Source organism: Sturnus vulgaris, chromosome 10, assembly GCF_052056855.1.
Source record: "Sturnus vulgaris isolate bStuVul1 chromosome 10, bStuVul1.hap1, whole genome shotgun sequence".
Lineage (NCBI taxonomy): Eukaryota > Metazoa > Chordata > Aves > Passeriformes > Sturnidae > Sturnus > Sturnus vulgaris.
In genome coordinates this window covers 3,747,138-3,772,470 of record NC_142252.1, presented here as the reverse complement: position 1 = coordinate 3,772,470, position 25,333 = coordinate 3,747,138, and the positions used below count along the sequence as shown (strand labels likewise).

Here is a 25,333-nt window from a genome sequence, read left to right as displayed (position 1 = left end):
CTGGATGGCAGTGATCTTCCCTGTAGTGAAATCCTCACTGCTGTCAGGTGGCCTTTGTGCCCTTGCCTCTTTTTTCTTCCTAAACCCAATCTCAGGGTAGCTTCAGGGCAAATATCAAAGGTAAAATGTTTCAGCTCTGCTTTGGAAAGCAACCCAAGGCTGCTAACTTTGTAACGACCACTCCCTATTTATCCCAGACGAGGAGATTGACACTGGTGGAATCACCCTTATTTAAACCTCCGGCATTCCTTGTTCCAGCACTCTCTGGGATGGGGAGGGACAGTACAACAGGAAAAGGGAAAATCAAAAACAGTAAAAATCCATCAGTCAGTCAAGGCACAGTGAAATGCAGCAAGAACCTTAATGTTCTCCTGATCTTTGCAAGCAGGATCTTTGCAATCCTGATGGCACAGCAACAATTTAATATCCCCACAGTCACCACATGCCAGTTTTCCATTAACTAACTGCTAAACAGGGAACAGCAATTACATATTTATGTGGTGCAAAGCAGAACGTTTTAGGTTTGCAAGCAGGAGGGGAGCTGTAAATACTGGGTGACTATGGGCAAATTAGGAGAATAAACAACTGAAAGGTCTTTAATCAGCAGTTCTGGTTCTGCTCACCATCCCCACATACCTGCTTGAAGCTCTTTGGAGAGCTGTTCTTGGCCTTTTTTTCTTCTGATTTCCAAATTCAAGGGGTTTCTACTCAGTTCATCTCCATTTCATCTTTTGCTGACTTGTTTCTTCCCCCAACCCCACCTTCTTGTTGTCTATCATCATTATATCAAAGCCCAAATGTTTTTAAAAATACGTAATAAATGTCCAACAGAGACACCTAAACCTTCAGCAAAGCCAGGTCACAAAACTGGTCTTAGCATCCTGAGAGGAGCAGCAGTCCACAGCCCTCCAAGTGAATAGAAAACTTAGAGAAACCACAAAATTTGGGGTTATCAATCATTGCAGGGAGTGACCAAGCTCCTGATTTGCCTGTTCACACACCATCTTACTCACATGTACCATGATTTCATACATGTACGTCTTTCATATTCATATCCAGGTGTTTTATCAGACCCAAATCCATCTTATTTTCTCGGCCAAGTGCATATGCTCGTGCCTTCTGTGGTAATTTCCAAAATATCTTCCAGACGGTGCCTTCAGTACCTCGGTACCTTTAGTCTTTGAGCAATCAGCAGTGCCATTCAAGTTTGCCTTCTGACTCTGAGAGACTGAGGATTCCGATGGTACCCAGAGTGAAAGTGCTGACAGCAGGGTGTGTGGCTGCAGCTCCATGGGTGCAGTGGCAGTTCTGGCCAGCAGACGCTTTTGTGAGCTACACTTTTGCCAATGGTTTTCAAGTTTGTAGCTGGACTCCATGAGAGAAAAAAAAAATATTAGCACAGAGGAGTTCGTTTTGCGTGTGGTGCAAATAGGAGTTTGTTCTTGGGAGGGGAAGGTCAGTGAAATCTTTCTGTCCTGACAGTTTATTTGAGAGCAGCGACGTTTTGAACTTGGATTTACATTTTGGGTGGTTTAGAGCTAGACAAGGTGCATTGCCTTCTTTTGCAAGTACACACCGCCATCGCGTGGTGTTTTTTGTGAGCGCTGACAGTGCCCAGGTAAAAGTCACGCTCTTTCTGTCCTGGCACACTTAGGGTGGGAGCAGTTGGTTGGGGATCCTGAATCTTCGAGGCTGAAAGAATGTGATCCTGCATATATAGCTGGGAAGGAAGACGAATCGTCTCACTGTTGGCTGGGCAGTTTACAGGCTGCAAAAGAAAAGCGAATTCCAGCATGGCCTCTTTCTTCTCTAGAACCTTTTCTGGGGGACCAACTGCTGAATGTTCTCAGTTTTGTAGCTACTCTGTCAGATTGCAAGGGGAAAGGGAAGGCCAGTGCTTACTTATTTTTTGGAACCTACAGTAGGAGAAACATTGCTAGATATGTTAAGTTTTGAAGCTGGGTTTTGGAGAGTGAAAGAATGTGATGGTTCATGCAGCTGAACAGGAAAATTCATGACTCCAAGGTGTGGTTGCTTTTCACAGCAACCTGGCTGTGAAGGATGGCCCTTTTCCACAGGAAGGAAAGCCTGGCATCTCGGTGTCTGCGGGGCAGCTGAGAGGCCAAGGCCACCCAGACCTGTCTGTCCTGGCAGTTTTTGTTTGGGAGCAATCCTTGGACATCCATAGTTTTAGGAGGTAAAATCCTATTTTCAACCACAGGTGCCTGGCCAAGAAGGAAAGCTCGGAGCACCAATGTCTTGGGGGCAGCTGAGAGGCTTCCCTTGGGAGACCAAGGCCAGTCAGGCCTGGCAGCTTTCACCTGGGAGCAATCCTAGGATGTTCTGAGTTTTAGAAGGCAGAATCCAAAATATGGCCAGAGGTGCCTGGCTGCAAAGGACGGCTCTTTTCCACAGGAAGGAAAGCCTGGAGCCCCAGTGTCTCAGGGCAGCTGAGAGGCATACCCATGGCCCTGCCTGTAATCACTGTGGGAGGCTGACCCTGCTCCTCATCACTCTTGGCCCTGCCTATCAATCACTCCGAGTGGATGGCTCCACATCTCAATTACTTAGTACCACCCATCAATCACTTCTAGTCCTGCCTGTCAATCACTGACAGGCTTATCCAAAGCTTATAGCCCTTCATAGCCGACACAGCCCTCAGGTACCCCGCAGCCCTGGACAACCCACACAGCCCTCACAGCGCCGAGCCCTCGCAGTCTCCACAGCCTTCCCAGCCCTCACTGATCTCCTTGCTCCTACAGACCCCTCAGTTATCCAGTCTCTTAGAGCGCCCATAACCCTCACAAGCCCCACATGGTCAGTCTTATCACTCCTCAGCTATCATAGTCCTCACAGATCTCCTATAGCTCCCTCAGAGGCCCCTCAGAGCCCTGACAAACCCTGCAGAACCCCCACACTGTCTGTCTCATCCCTCCTCAGCTATCACAGCCCTCACAGCCCCCGCGCACGCGCTCTGCGCCTCACGCTCCCGTGCGCATGCGCGCCCCTCTCCCCGGCCCGTGGCCGCCTGTTCTGCCGTGCCCCGGATGTGGCCCCTGCCCGGGAAAATGGCGGCGCCGGGGTGGGCGGAGGGAGCGTGGTAGCGCCCGGTGGCCTCCCCGCCATGGCGGACCTGGGCCGGCAGCTGCACGAGTACCTCGCGCAGTCCAAGGCTGCTGCTGCTGCCACCGGCCCCAGCGCGGTCCCCGCACCGCCGGCCGCTGGCAGCTCGCAGGAGGAGGCGGGGGACGGCGGCGGGCTGCGGGCCTGGCTGGGGGCGCTGAACCCGTTCCCGCCGGGTACTCCCCCAGGCGCCACGGTGTGGCCTTGGACGGGAGAGGAGGACCCGTGGCTGCCGGGGCTGTCGCGCTGGCAGCGGCTGGCGGGCAGCGGGCTGTGCGTGCTTCTGGCCGCGCTGTGCTTCGGGCTGGCCGCGCTGTGCGTGCCGCTGCTGCTGCTGCGCGCCCGCAAGTTCGCGCTGCTCTGGTCGCTGGGCTCGCTGTGCGCGCTGGGCGCCGCCGCGCTGCTGCGCGGGCCCGCCCGGCTGCTGCGGGAGCCCGGCCGCGGGGCGCTGCTGTACCTCGGGGCGCTGTTCGGGACGCTGTACGCCGCGCTGGGGCTGCGCAGCACCGCGCTGACAGCGCTGGGCGCCGCCGCGCAGCTCGGTATCGCCGCCGCCGCGCTCCTGGCCGCGCTGCCCGGCGGTGCCGCCGGCCTGCGCCGCCTCGCCGGGCTGCTCCGCGCCGCCGTGTGCGGCCGAGGCAAGGCTCTGCCGCTGTGAGCCCGGCTCTGCGGCCGCAGCGGGGAAAGAGCGGGAGTCCCTCGCACACGGACGCAGAACCAGCCGACTCCGAGACGGGGGACGCCGCTTCTCTTGGCTTCCTCCGCGTCCTGTCACGTTTTCCTCGCCATCGCTCGAGGAGCGGCAGCGGGGCTGGCAGAGCGGCGCCGGTGACTCGGAGCTGGAGGTGCTGTGTGCGGTGTCACCCTCCCCCGAGCTCGTCGTTTGCCTTACCGCGCTGTCAGCTCCGTAGCCATGGCTTGGCATCGCTCCACCTCTGTGGGGGGAGCTGGCAGCATCACTTCTACCTCCAGCGTGGGACCATGTGGCTGCTGCAGCGGCTGCTGCAGGCAGACCGAGATCGGAGCCGATGCGGTGTCATGATGGACTTGAGGAGCAGCTGAGGTGCGCAAGGCTGACGGATGCCGAAACCCGAAGATGATTTAGCAAAATGCGATCGAGTCTGGGAGAGAACATTGAAAAACTAACTGGTATTGCCTCATTTTGTGCTGACCCCTACACTATGAACATACTGTTTTGCTGTCACCTCAGACCAGTGGTGAATAGAAGACTGGCCACTGAACTGCATTTCTCTCTAAAAAGCAGCTTTAAAATAACCATCCAGTAAGTGAAACAAACTTTCCTGGGGCTGTGGGTCACAAACACTGCCCGTAACTGTAAGGGGAGGGAGCGTTCCTGCATGATGATGAGAGGATGCAAAGTGCTGACGTTAGTTAAGAGCACTGGCGTTTGCAGGTACTGCTGTAAGGGACCAAAGTGGGCTTTAAAAGGGTAGCTTCAGCTCTTAGAACTTTATTTTTGTGTATATATGTTGCTCTCTGAACTTGGGCAGGAGTTGCTTACTTGTCACAGCCTGACCTTCAAAAATAGATTTGCCAGTAACTGGAGCTCTGCTTCAGTGCAGAAACGGAGCTGCTTTAGGAGGGTGCTGAGTTCAGGCTGACACAGCTGGGTGCTCCAGTTTGGTCCCGTGTACTGGACCTCTGCAAGGAGATGGGACAACGGGACCTCCCCTGCACACAGCCCACCCACCCCCCAGTGAGTATCTCACTGAGCATTTGTGCCTCATGGAGAAAATAAAGCCATTGCAATACTTACCTGCTATCACTATTTAGTTTTAACATATTCACCAAATACTTTTCTGAATTAAACTGAAATTGTTAAAGGGGGTACTTAAGTGTACGTAGATTGCTTTAATAAAACTATTTGTGTCCAGTTGTCAGTATAGACATTTCATTCATGGTCACTTTTTTACTTAAGAATGTAGATCAGAACTATCAGAATAGCATCAAATTAGCTCTCTTGTTTTTACAATTTCTAAGTTACAGTATATAAAATCAATTTTATTCCTAACAGCAGTGAAAAATTTGAGACAACCTCTGAACTAACAGGTTCATCAGAGTCTGTGTGCAGCACTGGTAAAAGAACATGACCTGAGGAATACAGAAGTATATTCCCATTAAATAACTGTGCACATTGCCCAGCAATAGTGGGTCATGGTATCACAGACTGGGAAGTTGCTTCTCTGTGCTGTCTCTTCTGCTGTGCTGTTACCTTGTAAGATTTTGTAGAAAATATATCTAATTATCACATTTTCTTAGGACTTTTTGAGCATATGATTGTGAAATACTTCAAAACTCCATTTAAAAAGCTGCCCCTTGAATAGTATTACTTAATGCTACCATAATAGTTTAAGGAATTAACCAATCATCAGAGGAAATATAAGTTGTCTAGGTAAAGCTGGGTTTTCTCTTGTTAGGGACACTTTAGTTTGTTTTGGTGGGGGACTGTGGTTTAATTAAAGCCTACAGCTCATCCTCTAACTCATATATTCTGAGTATTTTACCTCTTTTAGCCCCTTAAACATATATAGGGCTTACTAAATCATAAAAAAAAAGATGGCAAGCTTTCCTCTTTGCCAATGATTAAATAATTTGTATTTATTATGAAAACTTTAGGACAAATCCTAACTCCCAGACATACACTCAAAGTGCCCGAAGTCCTTCAGATAGAGCTAAAAAACATTTTTTCTCAAGGAACCAACTGTCATATCAGAGGCATCTCAGCTGTTTCTAGTTCATTCCTTTAAGTCTGTTCTGTCTCTCCTGAGCCCCATGACAAAGATTTTATAGGCTAACGATCAGTTACAATTTTCAAATGCCATTTTATACACCACAAATTAAAAATCAAGTTAAATAAAAAAAGGTACTTGTGGCTGACTGAACCAAGAGAACAACAGTTAAACATTTGTGCTTTGATGTCTTTAAGGTGGGACATGGGACTTGAGCCAGTCTGTGGTAAACCTGTCTATGGGAAGATGCAACAGCTGCCATGTGTTACTGGCTTGCAGGAGCCTCTAGAACTAAGTCTCATCCTGATTATAACCTGAAATTCAAGGCAGGAGAGAGGGAAACCTTGTAGTGATTTTTCATTATATGCTCTACTTTTAACATAGGACCTTGCTGAAGAGTAGCTGTAGAATAAGTACTTACGTGGTAACATTTTCACTGAGGCTTTAGGTTTAAAGGAGCCTTTTGATAACGTGGTGGCTGGAGATGATTAATATGAATGATTTATGGGGAAAACAAACTCGTGGTTGGTAAGCAGTTTTATTATGAAACGTGGGAAATGGGAATAACCTCTCCTCCTCATTTCCCTCCTTTAGTAAAACCAGGTAACGATATCCTAAAGAAAAAGACACTTAAAAACCTTACTGTGGAAGTGATGAATTGCATGTCAGCAATTAATGCACCAGACTCTGCTGAACACCCATAGCTTTAAACAATGTGTCACATAGCTGCTGTAAAACATACCAATCAAGCTGCTAAACCTTCTTTCTCAGTTTCTATGAACAGATGCTGTTTTGAACAAAAATCCGTGGCTCGCCTAGGTGAAGTGCAGAATGCCAATCTTTGCTGTTATGTCTGTCTTGCAATCCAGGTTTTATGTAACTCAGGCTATGACTTTGACAACTTGTTCTAAACACTGTTCCACTCTTTTCTGTTTCAGGATGGCAGACTAGCAAGCAGTGGTGATGGCCTGCATTTTGGAATTTTAACGTCAGCACCATTGTAATCTGTAGACAGCTGTGGCTAAAAGTGGAAGTGAAACTTCTCTGTACATGATACACCAAAAAACTAGGAATGGGCTCTCCATATTGTAAGTGGCTGAGATTTCAAGAGGTAGTACTGTTCCTCCATCTGAAACACAAGTTGGCCCAAACACAACCCTCTGTAGGAATAGGTGAGTAAAGAATCACACACTGTTGATTTTTTTGTTAATTTTTGCGCAAATTACATTCTGTATTCATACAAAACCAACGTAACTCTTTGACAAACTGTACATATAGAAACAAGTTTCTGTCTGGAGGTGAACTGAAATCTGTGGAGATATTCCATGTTCCACAACACTTAAAAGGAATTCCAGCTCTTGACAAAACAAGAAAGTGAGGGGAATGGGAGTGGAAAGAACAAAACAAAGCTAGCTACAATATTGCAGCTAGAGGCAAATGACTGATTTAGGAAAAGAAAGACCCTTGTTAGGAACTAATGCACATTCAGTTATCCCAGTTAAGAATCCAGGTTCGTGGCATTGCAGGTGACTGAGTCCAGAGTAGCAGTCTGTTTAAATATTGTCCCACAAGGACTGGGCATGACCCAGTCAAAGCCTCTTCTATCGGCCTCGTCCACCCCGAGATCCTCCTCTCCGGGACTGGCCAGAGTTCATGTTATTTCCTCTTCCCCAATTGCTGCCACTCCTTCCTCCTCGAGAAGGGTTATTGACTCCTCCTGGGCCTCCACCGAAGCCTTCATCCCTGTGGAATCCATCGTGGTGGTCTCCATCTAGAGAACTGGACCTCCCAGATTTTGGTGCTCTCTGTGAAGGTCCTGAATTTCCTCGTCCTGCAAAGGAAGCACAACCAGTTACTGGTGTAAGTTTGAGCTGAGTCTCTTCTCAGACATGCCACGCATTGAGCTGGTTCTGCTGTGGTGTCATCATTCATAAAACAGCTGTAGCTGAGACCTGCAATTTTATGCCTCCTCCCTCGGTACAGTTTTCTTATACAGATTTAGTGTCTCCATTACAGCTCAGAAAACAGACAACAATCAAGCAATTCCTTGGGAATTAAAGCAACTTGTATTTGATACTGTCAGCAGTCACTGAAATGAAGTTAGTATAGTGATAGCTTTGCCTCCAAATTGCCAGTTCTTGTGCTTCAACACTATCTATGGTTCTCTCCATGTTTTTATTACAAAATACTTTTTTTTAATCCTAAACAAAGACATTGCACTGTTGACAAATTGAGACAGTTGAGGCTGATGGTGAAGATCATGAGTAATATTACTGTTTTGTTCCATTTTTTGCTAAAAATAATGGGAAAATGCTTTATTTTACTACTAACCAGGAACAAAATCAAATTAAGCTCTTACTGCCAGGATTAGAATTTTCTAATTCTCACAAACCTTTTTGGTTTTTATATGTTTGATATGAACCTTAAAAAAAAACCAACCCAATTCATTAGCCTAAAATAAGGAGTAGTATTTTGAAAAAACAAAATCATAGGTAACCTTAAGGACACATACTGTTTTAAGGACACATACTCCAGCTAAATTCAGATATTTTTGCTGCACTTTTGCAAGAGAGATTTTTGTTGACTGTGGTTGGTTCCATGTAAAACAGTCACCAAATTGTTTCACAGAAATATTCCTGAAGTTTTAATCTTCAAATGACTTTACCAATACAACTAAACATGACATAGCCCACATATGAAAAAGTATTGTTCATGGTTTGTTTATCAGGCTTTCTGCCATCATTCTATTATTACGAGTTAATTACTCATTACATTATGAGTTAATTAGCGTACTTGTGCCTGGACAATTGTTTGACTTTAATAAAGAATCTGATAGAGTTATCACAATCATTACTGAAGCTGGAAAAAGTTTGATAGATGCTGGCTAAATTGAGAACTACAGCACGTGGATATGGAAGGAAAAATAGTGGTAGAGAATTTTATCAGCAGAGTTTTATTCAAAACATCTGTAAATGAATGATGAAAGCTGCTGTTAATGCTACACTGGGAACAGAGTCCAGGCAGAGGAGGAGTGACATGCATTTCAAACTGAATGAGCTTTGGGACAATGGTGAGAAAAGTGGGATGGGATTCCGTGGTCGGTGGCACCACAGACAAAGCTGTGCAGTCTAACAACAACAAATTCAGCTGCAGGCTGCCAGCTCAGCATCTGGAAGCAAATGAGGATGCTTGTCACTGATTACTACCTGACAGTGGCTAGTCAATGTGAGGATGTTAAAGAAAGACAATATTTACACAAGAGAACAGAACTCCTGAGATCTGTAAGAAATAGGATCAAGAACTGGTGTCATGCTAATAGGACTGACTCCAAAAGAATGTTTTGTGGGTTACAGTAGCATGGGACCACTTAGAGGGAGCTACACCACCAGGAACTATTAGGAAAGAATGGAGTAAGTGGAACAAATCCATGAGAAGCGTAGAAATCCTTGGTTACATCACATCTCAAATACTGTGTGCAATTCCTAGTTACCTCAATTAAATTTAGAAAAGGATAATTTAAGAGGCAAACTAGCACATACAGAGTAACAAGGATAGTGAAAGATAAGAACAACTTCTAGAAAGAATAAACAGATCAGAGCTCTGACTTGGAGGAGAGCTGGCTTAGGCTGCAAGTGGTGGAGTTCAGTGCAATCAGAGGTTGGCATTCAGTAATAACAGGAACCAACATTCAACTTAATTCCAAGACATCAAATTAAATTAGTGAATGATAAGCACAGATCAAGGGAAAAACATTTTCCCTCTTTTTTTTAAAGCATATTCTACTGCAATTAAGTTTTAGAGGTGTGTCCGTGGATGTTGTGTATATCAAAAGTTTCTGTGATTCTTAAAACAATTAGAGAAGTACACAAAAGGCAACTAGAAAGCCATTAAATATAAAAACAGTATTTTAGTAAGTCAGATCTTCAGAGGTTTAGGGAACACTTCAGGGACATATCACTCCAGGCTCAATGTTCTTATATTTGAGTTAAAGGATCACATCACAAGCATTAATATTAATAAACAACTATTCTAAAAATGAGGGAAAAAATGCTCTTAATGTGTTCCAGCTGGAGTAACAGGGAACCAAAAACCAACTACTTTTGAACAGGGCAATAAAAAAGGGGATTTTGCAGTGCTGGAGACAAGATTTGGATTTGATGTTTGAAAATCCCTGTTCTTATGTTCCTGTAAGATTGGTCTTTCACTTCCCAGCTGGTAAATTCAAATATTTACCAGCTCAGCTTTATCCCCTCTGAATGAGAGGTTCTGGATAAACTTAATGCTAAAAACACATGCCAGTGTTACTTAAGGGTTCCAATCAAAGGGGGTTTTACCTTTGCCCCTCTCCTCTGGAGGTCCCCCTGGAGCATCCATGTCTCTGTGGTCAGAGGTTCCGGGTCCGTCGTGCCAGGGACGTTTCCGTGGTGGCAGTGAGGCCATGTCCATGCCCTGGAGTGAGGAGGAACGTTCTCTGTTGGCTGGAGAATGCCCATCATGAGGAGGGTGGTCTGGACGAGGACCTGTGAAGGAAAACACAGGATAAGTAATGTTCATTGGATCATCATTCCTCATTCTTGAAGGCAGCCACATAAATTTACAAACTGCCACACTGTTTGAAGTTAAAATTATGTAAAGCTTCTCCTCCATCCCATTCTTTAGTAAAAAAGCTAAAGATGATAGGAAAGAAAAGTGTGGCAGATGTAGTCTTTCCAGTATAAAATACTTTCATATACTTTAGAGACAATCACACCTTCATTTATTTTAATTTGTGCTTTGTTTTCCATGACATTCTGCAGCTCTGTCTTGCCCCATATGGGGTTGCCTTTAGTAACACAACTGCAAATATAAGCTGTCAGACACTGCAGCTGAAAAGATACCAACACAGAAAAAGATGACTTGACTGTTGGTATTAATATACATATTAAAAAAACCCCTATGACATGTGATTCAGTCATCCAGAGATGACAACTGCCTGAGCAGTTCTGTACAAGAACACAACTGAAAATCAAGGCTTTGAGGCCACAATTACTTTTATTCAGTAAGACAGCTGTATTTAGAGCTAGTTAAAATTCTGTATAGTTATCTTTTCCTACATTTAGAAGACCAAAGAACTGCATTTGGCTTTTCTCATGGTAAAATACTGGCAACAAACATATGAGGTGCAGGAAAAAGACATGATTTAAAAAAAAATTTTTTAAGTTATTATATTGTAGAAGTCTACAAACCTCATCAAATTTTTTACCTGGTTCTCTGTTTCCATCCCAGGATTCTGGTTTCCTCCCTCCTTCAAAGCGTGGGAATTCATCTGGAGTAGGAAGCAAACCCTTCCGAGCTCCTGAGCAGTAAGAGAAGCAGGGGACAGGAGTGAGAAGAGACATTGTACTCATGAAAATAATGTCATCTGCTCAAGAAATGCCTTTCCTTCCTCATGCTTGTATTTCTGTGTGGAAGAACATTCCCCTTACCTCTTGGAGCACCTCGACCTCGCCCCCGAGCACCATGGTCCCTTCCTCTGGAATTTTCATCTGGAGAGTCAAAAGCATCATCTGGCCCAAAATCTTCAGGGCCAGGAAAGCCATCTCTGCCCCTGGGTCCCCGGCCCTCATGTCTCGAGGGTCCTCCTCTCCGGAAGCTACAAGAAAGAACATGATACAAATGTGGTTTTTAGGCATCACTGAGTCAGCTTCAGTTCAATTATCAACTAATTTCTAAACTGTTTCTCTTAATGCTACAGCACATACAGTTACTAGAACAGGATTTGTAGGTGGGAAAGTGCTCATTTCTGCCTTTGAGCACTTTGATAGTAAGCTTTGTAATTTTCCTCTCATATTTCCTTCCACTGATTATGTTGGCATTTCATACAAGACAAATATTATTAAACATACTGCATTCATTTAATGAAAAGGTCGGAAAAACAACCGATGAGTGATGATAGATACAAGGTGAGGTAAGGCAAGGCAAAGTATAAGTGAATTCCCCTTAATTCTGATGGTCTTACATTCCCTTTCTTTCCATTTCTGTGATAAAACAGACTGAAAACAGAAACAATGAGAGTCGTGGCAATAACAAAACATTACAGGATCTCATTCCTATTAATTCTATGATTCTTTTGCTAGACAAATCTCCTTTTCATTCCATTCTTCAAAGATTACAATTTCAGCAAATGCATCTAGACTGCCCTTGGACCTGTAGGCACAGTGATGGCTGAACAGAGCACAGTGGCATTCTGCAACCTGAAGCAGTTTATCCAACTGCAGTAATGAATTTTGTGTAATTATGACCCTGAAGTTGGTAACTGCTGTCTAGTAAGTACCAATGGCACCTTCAGGAATTTGCTACGATTGGGTTCTACACTGCATCTTAACGGAGTACAACTCCTCCAGTGCTGCACTGGGGGGCTTGGAGAGCTCTTCAGAGAGGAAGATGGCTCTTCCTGAGCTGTCAGTGCTGTGCCAGGTAAGCCTGCAGCTGGCTGTGTGAGTAACTAGCAGTTCTGTTCCTGACACGAGCAGCTCAAACACCTGGAGTGTTTGCAAAGCACAGCCCTGCTCTGTGAGGACTGCCTGTCTCAGTCCCAGCCTGCCTGAGGTGTTCAGGTGGTGCCACCACCCCACACTACTCTGCCCACCCTCAGTGACAGCACACACTGTGGAGCCAGCACTCCTTGCCCAGTGACAGATGCCTCCCACCTCCCCACTGCTCCCAGTTCTCTCTGGCTGAACTGGAAGCACCACAGTATTCCCATGGTGTTGGCTGTGTGCAGCATCCCCTTCCCCAGCTCATTAACGACACAGTGCATCCTATTACAAGCAAAACTTTAGATACTTTTATTTAGAATTTTAACAACATTAACCTTTTAATTACAAATTTAAATATTTTAACAGTAGTCATAACACAATACAATATTTTTAAACTTTTACATTGTTTTTAATAAAAAACAATAGGTCTGTCTCCACCTCCCAGAAAACAAACACAATACAGAGAGGAGGCTGCTGTGCCTGTACAGGTACAACAGTGGATGGAGGAGTGCTTTGTATGGCCCATGAACCATTTACATTAACCTGGATGGTTTGGGAAAACAAACTCAACAGTTTCAGGTACAAATGGTTCAAATAATCACAGAGCAATATTGTTTAGCCTTAAAACAGCACAGTCCTCTAGAGGTTTCTTAGAGGGCCTCCTGCTTTAATACTGATATGGTGTGATTTGACTTAGCTTGGAAATTACCAAGATTTTCAACACGAGGCCCCAAGGCTGCAGGAACAGGGCCTTTCCTATTTCAGGCAACTCATGAACACAGCTGAGTTTTGAAATCTACGATACCTATGCCTGACACAGCCACAGCTCCTAATATTGTGTTATAGATATCCTTATTTGCCTTTTCATATCAGTCACACATAAAACCCTGCCTTGCATCGGGTTCAGTTCCTGTTTGACTGCTCTCACATCTTCTTCCCCGAGGCCTAGGACCTTATTGTACACAACTACAAACTGTGCAGATTAGCAGGCAGGAAGAGGCAGGTCTCTGCAGTAGAAGCATCATGTTGATATGCACAGGTAGAGTAAGAACAGGACAGGGATGAAAAGGATGGGAAATTAGAGAGAAACACACATACACACATTTGCCTCTCATGCTTGATCAAACCAATTACAATCTCAATTTCAAACCAAGTCAACTAAACTTGAGTGGTTGGGATTAAGTCCACCACAGTATCTGCAGTAAATGGCACCTAGTTCACCTTCATTGCAAGAAAATCATCAAATTTACAAGCACAGTGAGCCCTTTAGAGCCCTGTGCCATTTAATTTTAAACCTTCTGGGCAAACACTTGTACTCTGATAAATAGAATACTCTTAAGATTTACAGGTCACAAGGTTCTCGCTTCCCTTCCTGAAACTTTTTAAAAATCAGGACCATAATAAAATATTTTTCAGTCCCTAAGCATTTTGAATATAAGATTTGAAAAATTTCACTGAGCTTCTAAAAGTCTTGTCTGCTGTGTCTTTTAGAGTTCTGTGATGCAGACCATTGGACCACTGGACCATCCAACTAGATTTTCTCTGGCTTTACTTTTTAAAAATGGCTTTAATTGTTACCTTCTTTTAGTTACTGTTCATTTCTTTTCATACTCTTCACACAAAAGGAAGTTACCTCTTACAGAGCTAGGTAGAAAATAGCTAAAAGAAGAGCTGTATAGATGCAAAGTAAAAGGAATGTAAGAAAATGATTAAAAAGGCAACTAAAACACACAAAATTCACATTATGTGGAGACCACAGCATATTTGTACAAGCACACATTCTTATACATAGAGGGTTGGTGGTCAGTGAGAGGCATAGACCTTGGAGGCCAAATTTCACTTAATTAAACTAACGTAAATCCGGAGAAATTTTGCTGATAGTCAATCTCAGAGACAGCATTAACTCCTCCATATTTATATTGGTAACTAAAAATAAATTTATCCCTTTGTGATTTATTCGAAGATTGTGAGCAATGACAAGGACGTTGCTGTAAATTGGATTATTTTTGAGTTCTTCACTTGGCATTAAGAAATAAATCAGAAAGAGAAATAAAATTTCTACAAGCAAACGCATGAAAAAATAGTCTCGACAGTCCAACAGATGCTGTAACTCTGTCCCTTCTATCTGGCAGTCAGATCACTGTTCCTGCTCCTTACAAGGACATTGTATCTCATCCTACAGTCTCTACAGTCATGCTGTAGTTTGTGACTGGAGACAGAATCTCAAAATCCACTTCTAGTGTTCAAAAGTTTGTCACTTTAACCTTTAAGTCTCCTCTCAATTTTCATCAAAACGGTCTCAGATCTTCATCCTGTGTCACTGGATCTTCTCTACAAACTTTCCCCCTTCTCTTTACTTACTGTTTAAAGACATGGAAGCTGCTGTGTACAATGACCATTTTTCAAGTTTTCTTCTATTACTGAATGCTTTTTATGGACTCTATACTCAGGTATATTAGAGTTTTCATTTCCTTATTGGTTTCCAGTTTATAAATCTGAAACAGATAGACTCCTTAATGAAAAGGAAACCAGGAATAAAAGAGTTCCCTCCATTTACCCTTTTACCCAAGGAAGAGAAATGGATTTATTCTTACCTCTCATCTCGCCTTCCTCGGAAGCGTGCATCCTCAGGATCCCGTGGGTATCTGTCATCTGAAGGTCTCCGTCCTTCCCAAGCCCCAGGGGGCCCACGGTTGGAACCACCTCCTTCAAATTCCCTGTGATCAGGAGGAAAGGGAGGCCCAGGTCCACCTCGTCTCCATTTCTCATCTTGCAATGGTGGGCCTCCTCTCCCCTCGAACTCCCGTAGTCGATGGCCAAATCTCTTGTCCGGGTGGAAATCGTCACGGAAGTCGTCGGGGCGATCGAAGTCATCGTGGAAATCGGGGTGAGGTCCCCTCCTGTCGGGCATGCCCCTGCTGTCCCTGCCATCGCTCCAGTCCTGCCCCCCTCGGAACAGGCCCCTCTCTGGCCCGTGCTCGGGGCCGCCGCTGTTCTGCTCGTGCCGCCGGTCCGACAGCGGGCCCAGGTGATGGTTGGGTGGCCCACGGGCGTCACCTTCAGGGACAAAAACAATCACTGTAACAACTGCTAAATCACTGCAGGATGCTCTGCTTCATACAGTTCTAAAAGGCATATGGGATACATTTCACATTAAACAATATTTCTGGGAAATGTTTTCCTGTATATCCCAGCTCACATCTATGGGAGGTTTTCTCTCAGCCAAGGTGCACTGTGCTTCAGCCTTTTCTCCCTGGGTGCACTCCTTGAGGAGACTGACTCACAGGAGAACAGGCAATACAATTAATTACCTTTATTAAGACCAGGTCCTTGGTTGTGAGGGCCCAGACGACCTTGTCCTCCTTGCTGCCCCAGGCCTGGTATCAGAGGAGGAGGACCCGGGTTCTGTCCATCCTGTGAGCATGTAAGAAGAAAAGCCACGTGAATTGCCATGTGTGAGTAATTAAACATTTTTGTTAGAGTGCAAAACAATTTTCTTTCCATAGAGTCTGCATCTGCACAGGTTGTACAACAGAAACAGCTCATGTTCCAGTGGTTTCAGCCTCAATTTTCAGACATTCATATCAGTAAGGCTCCAGTCACTGAGAACACACCATTTTCTAGGAAACAGCATTTCACATTTTACCTGTTACAGCCAAAGATGATAAAGCTCACATTCTGAGTATGAATATTCTATAAGAATGTATTGAATTTACTGAGTACTTGACACTAATATTCTATTCCTCTAGATGAGGAAAATGTGTAAATTTGTTTGAAAAATATCAGGCACTGATTTATAGGCAGCTAAAGAGCTTCACAGACCAAAGACTTCATTTGGAAATGAAGAGAAACTACATCTACAAAAAAAGAGAAACTATATATACAAAATAGGGATGGGATGAGGTCACAAAAACAGGGCCATAAGAGAACTTCTTCTCTAAACCTCTCTAAGTTGATAACATGGAAATACATGAGTTTCATTTTTAACATGATGGCAAAGTTAATTTTTCTTCATTTTAGGATTAAAAAAAAACCAGAGTGGGCAGAGTTTTGTGTGCTTTATGCGATCCCTCCCAAAAAATAAAGTATATAAGTGTCTTTTGGTATTTTGTCTTATTTTTTGTGAATTTTGAAGGATAAAATAATGATCTTTAAATTCAGCTGCTGTCACAGACTCATGAAAGATTTCAACAGGTACCAAATTGACAGGACCTGCTGTGGTGACACTGGTTGGAAAACTGTGTTTGGATGATGCTCTGATTCTGCTTTTCAACTGCACAGGCCTAACAAAAAGTCATCCTCTGGAGTTTGTGCTTGACTGGAACTGAAAAGGGACATATACAGAATTTACACTGTAGCTATAAAATCCAACAATAAAAATATGAACTGAAACCTGCAGGACTGCAATACAAAACCTTCTTATGCTGACATGACCAAAAAGCCAATCCCCCCTAAACCCTTACTAGAAACCCCTAAAAATGTAATTTTTTCCTAGACATGTCAAGTATGCATGATTTAGACTTGGCCTTCATACTGACTTGTTAAAACCCTTCCAGACTGCAGTCTGGAAATACTTAAAGACCTGTTCTCTAGCACACCACTGGGCCATAATTACACTCCTTAACTTCTCCATGAATCAAAGTTAAATAATTTTAATGCTCTAAATTTATTTTGGAGAAACACTACCAGAGAAGCAGAAGGTTTATTTGTGTATTTACCTCATCATATCTTAAAATATTGTTTTAAATTTAAAATTTATATTCAACTGCAATGTCAGTGATAAACACAAGAAAGCACACAAATATGTACTACAAACTTCATAGCTGCATTGAGTAATTTTGTAAGAATGTTGGAAAAATAAGCAAAATAGAAAATCTGGCTTAATGCCCATTAGAAAAAAGCAAACCAAAATCCCCAAAAATACTTTCCTAGTGATGGAATGTTGACTTAAGTCCAGAACAAATCCATCCTCTGACTAGGAAAGAGTCAGCTATCACAGTGATTCTGCTGTTCCTGACCTAAACCTTGCTGGAGTTCCAGGATTTCCCATATATTTAGCAGATGCTTGCTTAAAATAAATTTTATGGAACTTCTTCCATTTATGGAAGTGTTTAACCAAAGCAGGAGATTTTAGCACTCAATAAATAATTCTCCTTGGCAGAAACCTTGATTACAAACAAACTGTGCTTTACCAAGCTGGGAACACAACCTTAACTCTGCATTTTCTTGGGATTTTTGTTTCAAAATTCATCCCAGGCCTCAAACTGGGCTTGAACAGAAAAATATGCAGAGTTTAGAAAGAGGTACCTTACTAAAAGCTGAGAATGGTCTTGTGCATCCCAGCAAACCTCTGCTTCCAGTGTACAAGCAGTGCAGGCAACAGTGGTATCTATACAGAGATTAACCCTTACCATTATCTATAATTGTTGTGTAATAATGTCACAAGCCCTTAATAAAACAGATATTCACACACTTCTGCTACTGAAAAGGAAGACAAGTGATTTGTACAAGTTTACAGAAGAAAAAAACCAAACACAAAAAAAACTAAAGTCTACTGTTAAAAAAATAAATCACAGATGGGGCCTTTTTAAACAGGAACTACTGCTGTATTCATATTACAAAGAAGCAAAATAGAGCAAAACATTATGACGTTATGAATTTTAAAATACATTCATTTTAAAAAGCCATTACCATACTAAAGGTGCACAAGGAAAGAAGAATGGTCTAAAATATCTCACTATTTTTTTAGTATCTGTAAAAGCCTTTAAGATAGCAGTATTCAAAGAAAATAAGCAGCCACCTGTCAGAAGCACCCTATTGAATGTCAATGGCAAGGGCAGACAGGGACAGCCCTCCACAAACATGGGAATTATTCTCAAAGGAAAATGAGTCTCCCTGGGATAGCAATAAGAAACAACTCTGCTGGTCTAAGTTGGGGAACCAACACTTGTTTGTGTAACTTGGATACTTTGGAAATCTCAGCAACAGTGCACACTAACAGCCTTCTGGAGGGAATTATTGATTTCTAAAGAAAAAATATTCAAATAAACCTACAAACTTGTGGGCTACTCTGCTTCAGTCTGAAAGGAATCCCTGTGCTAAAGCTCATTTGAATATTCAGTTCCTCATTGTGATTGGAACTGGACTACACATTAAGTACTCTACATGTGTAAAGCTTTGACTGAAACTATTGAGTGCAGGTCTAAAAGAAACAATTCTGGATAAAAAACACACCACACTTTTTTTTTAATCAAGTAGGTTTTTTTTTTCCAAACTTCCCTTTCAAAATTCACTTAGAACTGAAGACAATTAAACAAAGTACAGAACTGGTGCCATCCAGCTAGGAACTTATGAGAGGCAATAACCACAGAGAGCTCTGTGTGATGTGTAGTAGAGCAGAAAATGGCAAGTGCTGAATCCCTCTGTATCCCTCTGCACTTAGAGTCACCTGTTAAATGTAACCAGACCTAAGATGATTCCAGGTGTGTCAGCATCTATGGTAAATCCATCCCATAGTCTGGTTTAACTACTATGGACAACTGAGAGCTCGCAATACCTTGCTTTAATTAGTACATATGACTTTTCTTATGTTCAGTTTCTTTAAATTTGAGTTTTATTAGTCTGCTCCTCAGGAAATACCCCACTTAAGACAGTTCAGTGTCTTTAAATTAAAAAAAAAGAAAAAAAAGAAAAAAAAAAAAGGAGTTTCTCTTAAGGTTACATATTTTCATAGCAGACTGGTTTCTGTACTACTATTCCCAGTATTCCCTTTCCCACAGTTACCTGTCACAGAATCATGAATAGTTTGGTTTGGAAGTGACCTTAAAGATTTCCAATCCCCCTGCCATGGGCAAGGACACCTTCTGCTGTTTCCAAGCTATAGAACACTTTTTATTATCACTTCAATTTTCCTGAGGCCTCAGTCCTGCAGGAATACCCAGCCTCCACTCCCTCAGCCCCTGCTGTGTATTTCTATTGCACAGTTATTATTCCCACATTGTGAAAGCTGCTCTGCTCCAAAGACCCCCACGTACCTGATTGAAGGGGGGACGAGGCCCGTCCCCCAACAGAGGCGTTTTCTGCTGCTGGAAGGGCAGAGGGCCCTGGGAAGGATGTGGCCCCCTCGAAGGGTTGGGCTGTCCCTGAGGTCCTTGCATGTTTCCTTGAGGCCCCACTAAAGACCCTTGTGGAGGTCCCTGCTGGCCCTGGGGCCCACCGGGTGGCCCACGCATTTCTTGTGGCGGTCCCAGCATTGAGCCTTGAGGAGGGGGTCCCTGAAGGCCCCGCATCTCCTGGGGACCGTGTCCTAGTAAACCACTTTGCATATGAGGACCTCTCATTTCTTGTGGATGACCCATCATCATCCCTTGTGGATTAGGTCCCTGGTTATCTCTGGGTCCTGGTGGACCCTGCATCCCTCTTGGATTAAGTCCCATCAGAGGCCCTTGAGATATGGGGCCCTGCATCCCTTGAGATCCCGGAGCTCCTTGCATGCCGTGAGGAAGAGGTCCTTGCATTCCTCGTGGACCAGGTGGCCCCTGCATTCCTTGACCTCCGGGGGGACCCTGAGGACCCAAGTGACCTTGTGGGCCAGGTGGGCCCTGTGGTCCTAAATGAGTCTGAGACCCAGGCAGGCCCTGCGGTCCCAAGTGTCCCTGGGGGCCGGCATTACCCTGTGGACCTGGGGGCCCCATTGGCCCGTGAGGGCCCGGATGTCTCTGCATTCCTTGATGTCCATGTAAATCCTGAGGCCGTGGCATTCCTTGTGGAGGCCCTTGGGGGCCTGGAGGTCCTTGTGGTCCCATGAACCCTTGTGGACCTCCAGCTCCTTGGTGTAATGGACCTTGAGGTCCTATTTGTCCTTGGGGTCCTGGAGGTCGGAACTGTCCTTGTGGACCAGGAGGTCCCATCTGAGGCATATTCATTGGCATCTGCTGAGGTGGAAGGGGCTGCTGAAACCCTTGAGGCATCTGTGACATTGGGCCTTGCCCTGGGAAAGGCTGAGGTCCATGGAGAGATCCTCCTGGGGGCGGTGGCTGCACTTGCTCAGCTTGCTTTTGTGCAAGTCTCTCAATTTTCAGTTGCTGTCCAAAAAAGAGACACAGAAAATCAACTAAGCACAGAAGTATGTTACAACTAAAAATCAGAAGCAGTCATGCCATTTCACAGGAATTTAAGAATGCTGTTCTTGTAATTAACAGAAATAACTAACTGAAGAGACCCACTGGTAAACTGAGATGTGGGGGCCTCACTGAGGGTTTCACATCATCATGCATTCAGTGCAATATCCTGTTCAATTAGATGTCTTCTTCTAAAAAGGTGAAAACAGCCAAACAGGTGAAACTGCTGCAGGAAGCTGCTCACTTTAGTGCTGAAGTCCAAATCTGTCATAGAAAGGACTAAAGCAAACCTGTTAATCCCTGTGCTTCCACACATACCTCCAGGAGTTGTGGGTTTGTGTACTGAAGTGCTGCCATTTCCTGCTCAATCTCTGCCTGTGATTTCTTTTTCTCCTCCAACTTAATATCCTCCTTTCTATCATTCAATGGCTCAGGTGGGGGAGGCAAAGGAACTTTATTTTGCATCCATGCCTATAAAGATTAGGAAACACAAGATTAATTCTGTAGAACAATGTGTATTCAACAGAAGAAAGGATATGCTGAAACATTTTGTAGTATGGATACTTGAAAGTAAAAACAAGGCTGAATAAAACTTCTATATTTTACAAGTTCTTCCCAGGTACAGATACAAGATAGAAGGTATTTAATTAAATATATTATGTTTAAATAGTAATTAAACTAGCTACTGTGGTGAATTGCACTGGGTGTTGATACAGGAGAGCTGATACCGAAAATCCAAAACATTTCAAAAGACACACACTTTTTGAAACTGAGAAAAGAACAGGTTGTTCTGTTCACTGTGTATCAGGTATTTACCTGCTGAAACTGTGCTGGTATTGGTTTTGCATAGGGAACTTTTTTCTGTGGCACTTTCTTTTGGTCCTTTTGCATTACTTCCTCCATTCCCCAATCCAGTCCTGGGATTGTCATTTCAATGTCATTGGACTCATCTTTCCCTTTGGCACCAGGGAAACAAACAGTCAGAGCAATGCAGGCTTACACAAAGATCTTTTATTTTTTTCACAGAGGTTTTCAGCTCATCCTTCTTTACATGGCAAACATGCACAATACACAACTTTAGAAAAGTGCATCTGTGCTCCCAAAGAATATGAAAAGAATGAAAAAGAAGTCACAGAGTATCTGGATTGCTCAGGAGAATGCTTCCCCATAGCTATTACTTACCCATCTGCTCCTGCTCCATGGCTATTTTCAACTGTTCAGGTATTCCCATCCCAGGAATAACTGCCAGGCTGTTGGGCTCCAGATCATCTAGAGAAAAAATACAATAAATCTTTATATTCGGAAAATTGTTCTTCGCGTTACTATTTTATGCCTTTGGATTCTCACATGCTTTTACCATTAGCATCATATTCCAACAGTAAATAGATATTTTACAATTGGTAGGTCACAATTTCGTTTCATATATGAATTACAGGATATTAAAAGAACTGCAAGTTCAGATTCATAAATACACCCCAAAAGGTCACAAACTATGTCCTTTCAGAAAGACTACATTTAGGGTAGAAGCTCAGAAAAAGAAATAATAAACTATAACCAGTACTATTTTTGTTATAACAAATCTCTATATTTTAAAATTTAACTTGTATTTAACTTGTATTAAAGTGCTGAATTTTAATTCTCCCCTCCCCAAAAAACCCCAAATAATCAAAAATCTGAAGAAACAGATGCAACTACAGGTGGCTGAGGCACACCATGGTGCTGGGCAATCCTGAGCAGCCTAAAATTGTTGAGATAAATCCTTAAGCATGGAGTAAAGTTTAAAGGTTTTAGTGGAATTCTTATTGCTTCTCCTGTTGCAGTTCAGGAGTGTGGGAAGCCTTGAAAACAGATGAAGCTTTCAGGAAGAAAAGTAAACTGGAGATACTGCCAGAGGGAGAGCCAAACCTCCTTCCTGTGATTGACAGAGCAGGTCTTACCTCCTGGAGCTGTGGAAACAGAAGAAAACCCATTGTTGGAATGATGATCACTGATAACACAGGCAGTAAATTCATCCTTAGAAAAATGTATTTTTGCCTAAGTGCTCCCCAATGCTATAATTCTGCTTCCTCACCTTACCCAGAGAAGTGTCACCATCTAGGCCTGTTCCTGACCCCAATCCTCCTCCTTCCATATTGAGGAAAAATGCCTTACCATATTCCACACCATCCTCTGACATCCCAGGCAGCAGGTTCAAGTTGTAACGATCTCGCATTTTATCTCCAGGCCGATTCCTAGTCCAAAACTTGCTGTCAAAAGGAAGTTATGTGATCTCATTAAAGGGCCAAGAGCATTACAGCTTTCAATCTAATTAGTTATTTGATTTAGAGTATAGTATCTTGATTATATAAGGATTCAACTCTTACTAATAAATCAAGTTCAGCTCTAGATCTGAACACAGGGCATGACTTCAAGCCAAAAATAAAAATCCCATCAAGTTTTGTAATGAATTACATAGTTACAAGTTAGAAGATACTTCAAAGTGAATGGGTTTAAGTACAAGGCATCAACATTAGATTCTGAAAAGAAATTTTTCTAATCCATTCCAAAACCTTCTTGCTCAAGTATGTTCTTTATATACCCTAAATATACACATGCCCCCACAAAAATTTACTGTACTGTTTATAGCATGTCCAACCTAAAAACACAAACTCCAGCCTCTGAACATGTCTGCAATGTGAAAAGACATGACCAACAAATGATCTGCAGGAAAAACTGCTGTGGATATAGGAGTATTTCTTCAGGAAGAAACGGCAAGAATTCTTCTTTTAAACATTTCTTCAGTGGATTTCAAAGCTCCCACCAACCATAATCGTAATATTTGTTACAAGAATCACACTCTACCTTGTAACATAAAATGTCAGTGCCACCTAGTGCTTCCTATTAACATTAGTTGTGTCTCTGCTTTGGCCACTGGCTGTGTAACAGAACCATCCCAATCTATTTATTCATTGATGCCAAATGCTGTTCTAGGTTCTAAAAGTAAATACATTCCCTCAGACCTTCTCTTTAAATACTTGAAATTACCTGGTGTGATCATTTGAGCCTGAACACAGAATGTGTCCGAGGGGATGCCAAGCTAGACTCCAGATCATTCCTTCATGGGCCATTTCCATTCCACCAACCTCCTTCTCAACCCTGGTACATTAAAAAAAGATTAAAATTAATCATACACAGTTGAATATCTCCTACTACAATAGAAAACTTCTGCTATTCAGTTGTTGTTCATCCTCTAGCCCATATTTTGTCAAATTTTCTATTGGGTGAACTGCTTAATGGGGACATGGTTTTAATAGGCTGTTCAGTAATGTAGGGATTTTTAACTGAACCTTTAAAACCAAAATAATTACAGCAGCTCAGAACAAGCTTTAAGAAACTGGGACTTTCAATCATTCATCACCATCTCAACACATGGCTGGTTTTGTGCAAGCAATTGTATCCTTTAAAGCACTTTTCTACAGGAAAACTTCATAAATGAAGCACATTAACAAATTCCTCAGGTACAGAGAAAAACTATTATTCAGGTTAAATACAGATCCAAAGAGGTAAAGAGGTATTATATGTTATGTCTAACAGCTTGCACAGCTGACCAATATCTTTCCAACGTGCTGAAAATGCCACATACCCAACATGCCAGAACAACAAGGAGCCATCAGACCCTCCACTGGCAAACAGCCCTTCGTGAACAGGATGCCAGGCCACAGCTGAAACACACAGTAAGCCACCATCAGAAGGTGCAATACTAGGATTTCTAATGAATGGAAATAATTAGAATTCTTAATCTAAGCTCAATAATAGCAATCTACATAATAAAAAAGAATTATGACCTGTGGCCTCTTTCTTATGACCCCTGAAGACCTGAAGTTCTTCTTTCAGGTTCCGGATGTCGAAGAGTTTACAGAGATGGTCACGAGAAGCTGTCAGCAGCCAGTTGCCATTGAGATTCAGTTTCACCTCCATCACTGTGTTTTTGTGAGCATGTCTGCAAGCAGAGAGAAACAGAAACAGACTGTTTGTCCTGCAACTGATTTCTCAGACACAGATAAAAATATGTCATTTGCAAGTCACAAATATTCAGGTCAATAGCAAGGCAATTCAGGCTACTAAAGCAGAACACTGAGGCTTTCTGTGCAAAGGCTCTATGCTTTGATCCTGGTCTTTTGTACTGCAAAGCAACTGGTAGCACTCACTGAGACAGTATCCAGTTACTGTGCATGTTTCTACTGCAGCATAACAGAGTTTTCATAAGCCAGATGAAATACATCATTTGTTTTTCCCTATCTCAGTCTGAATGAGAACTGTGGGACTAGATTGTCTGTGAAGAAGAACAAAGGAAACTTAAATAACAAATATTGAAGTCTCAATTTTCCAGGTACAGACTTGTCTTCATCTAACCTCTGGATTTTCTGGCACAGCTAAAGTACTAGCTTCATGTTTGAAGCAATTGTGTATGGCTGAAAAGTTTTGAGGAAAAGAGCTAAGAAAAAATTATTTTATTAAGTTAGCTTATATTTGAGCAAATCAAAAGTCTATGGGTAAGAACTTACAGTGTGGCAAGGCTCTGGCCAGTCTTTGGATCCCAGAACTTGATGGGCTGTTGGCTATCTTTACTTCCTGAAACAACTAATCCCTTTGTGGGATGCCAGTCAACACATTTCACATCTGCTCCATGGCCTGTTAAGAAGATAAAAATTGTCCATTCTGAGATTTCACAGACACTGAAAAATTACAGAATGCACACCTTATAACTAATGTAAAACTGAATGGAAAACATCACAGAGCACAGGTTACAAAACATAAACTAAATAAAACCTCTTCCAAGTTA

General features: G+C 43.0%; 2 protein-coding genes across 7 annotated transcripts in view; one reads left to right on the top strand and one right to left on the bottom strand.

Moving 5' to 3' along the window:
* Positions 1 to 3,107: 3,107 nt before the first annotated feature.
* Positions 3,108 to 16,497, top strand: SFT2D3 (SFT2 domain containing 3). 4 transcript variants are annotated; one of them, XM_088170559.1, is made up of 5 exons: positions 3,108 to 4,405; positions 4,702 to 4,840; positions 6,812 to 7,045; positions 10,229 to 10,416; positions 11,139 to 16,497. In XM_088170559.1, exon 1 carries the CDS (start codon positions 3,125 to 3,127, stop codon positions 3,779 to 3,781), a length of 657 nt encoding a protein of 218 aa, XP_088026685.1. In that variant the 5' UTR covers positions 3,108 to 3,124; the 3' UTR covers positions 3,782 to 4,405; positions 4,702 to 4,840; positions 6,812 to 7,045; positions 10,229 to 10,416; positions 11,139 to 16,497. The 4 variants fall into 4 exon arrangements, with proteins under 4 accessions (XP_088026685.1, XP_088026686.1, XP_088026683.1 ...); XM_088170560.1 differs by lacking the exon at positions 4,702 to 4,840; XM_088170557.1 differs by having other exon boundaries at positions 3,108 to 4,840.
* Positions 7,068 to 25,333, bottom strand: part of WDR33 (WD repeat domain 33) — a 69,163-nt gene continuing 50,897 nt past the window's right edge. Inside the window, exons 8-22 of one of the 3 annotated variants that reach the window (XM_088170555.1) lie at positions 25,056 to 25,182; positions 24,336 to 24,490; positions 24,134 to 24,212; positions 23,536 to 23,646; positions 22,663 to 22,757; positions 21,694 to 21,780; positions 21,328 to 21,467; positions 20,830 to 20,982; positions 19,426 to 20,475; positions 15,703 to 15,805; positions 14,986 to 15,448; positions 11,339 to 11,505; positions 11,095 to 11,208; positions 10,208 to 10,393; positions 7,068 to 7,704 (exon numbers count right to left, since the gene is read on the bottom strand). In XM_088170555.1, the coding sequence (XP_088026681.1) occupies positions 7,475 to 7,704; positions 10,208 to 10,393; positions 11,095 to 11,208; positions 11,339 to 11,505; positions 14,986 to 15,448; positions 15,703 to 15,805; positions 19,426 to 20,475; positions 20,830 to 20,982; positions 21,328 to 21,467; positions 21,694 to 21,780; positions 22,663 to 22,757; positions 23,536 to 23,646; positions 24,134 to 24,212; positions 24,336 to 24,490; positions 25,056 to 25,182 (3,260 nt within the window). In that variant the 3' untranslated portion in view covers positions 7,068 to 7,474. Of the gene's footprint in view, positions 7,705 to 10,207; positions 10,394 to 11,094; positions 11,209 to 11,338; positions 11,506 to 14,985; positions 15,449 to 15,702; positions 15,806 to 19,425; positions 20,476 to 20,829; positions 20,983 to 21,327; positions 21,468 to 21,693; positions 21,781 to 22,234; positions 22,458 to 22,662; positions 22,758 to 23,535; positions 23,647 to 24,133; positions 24,213 to 24,335; positions 24,491 to 25,055; positions 25,183 to 25,333 lie in introns of those variants that run through there. The other 2 variants (XM_088170554.1, XM_088170552.1) reach the window with 2 other exon arrangements.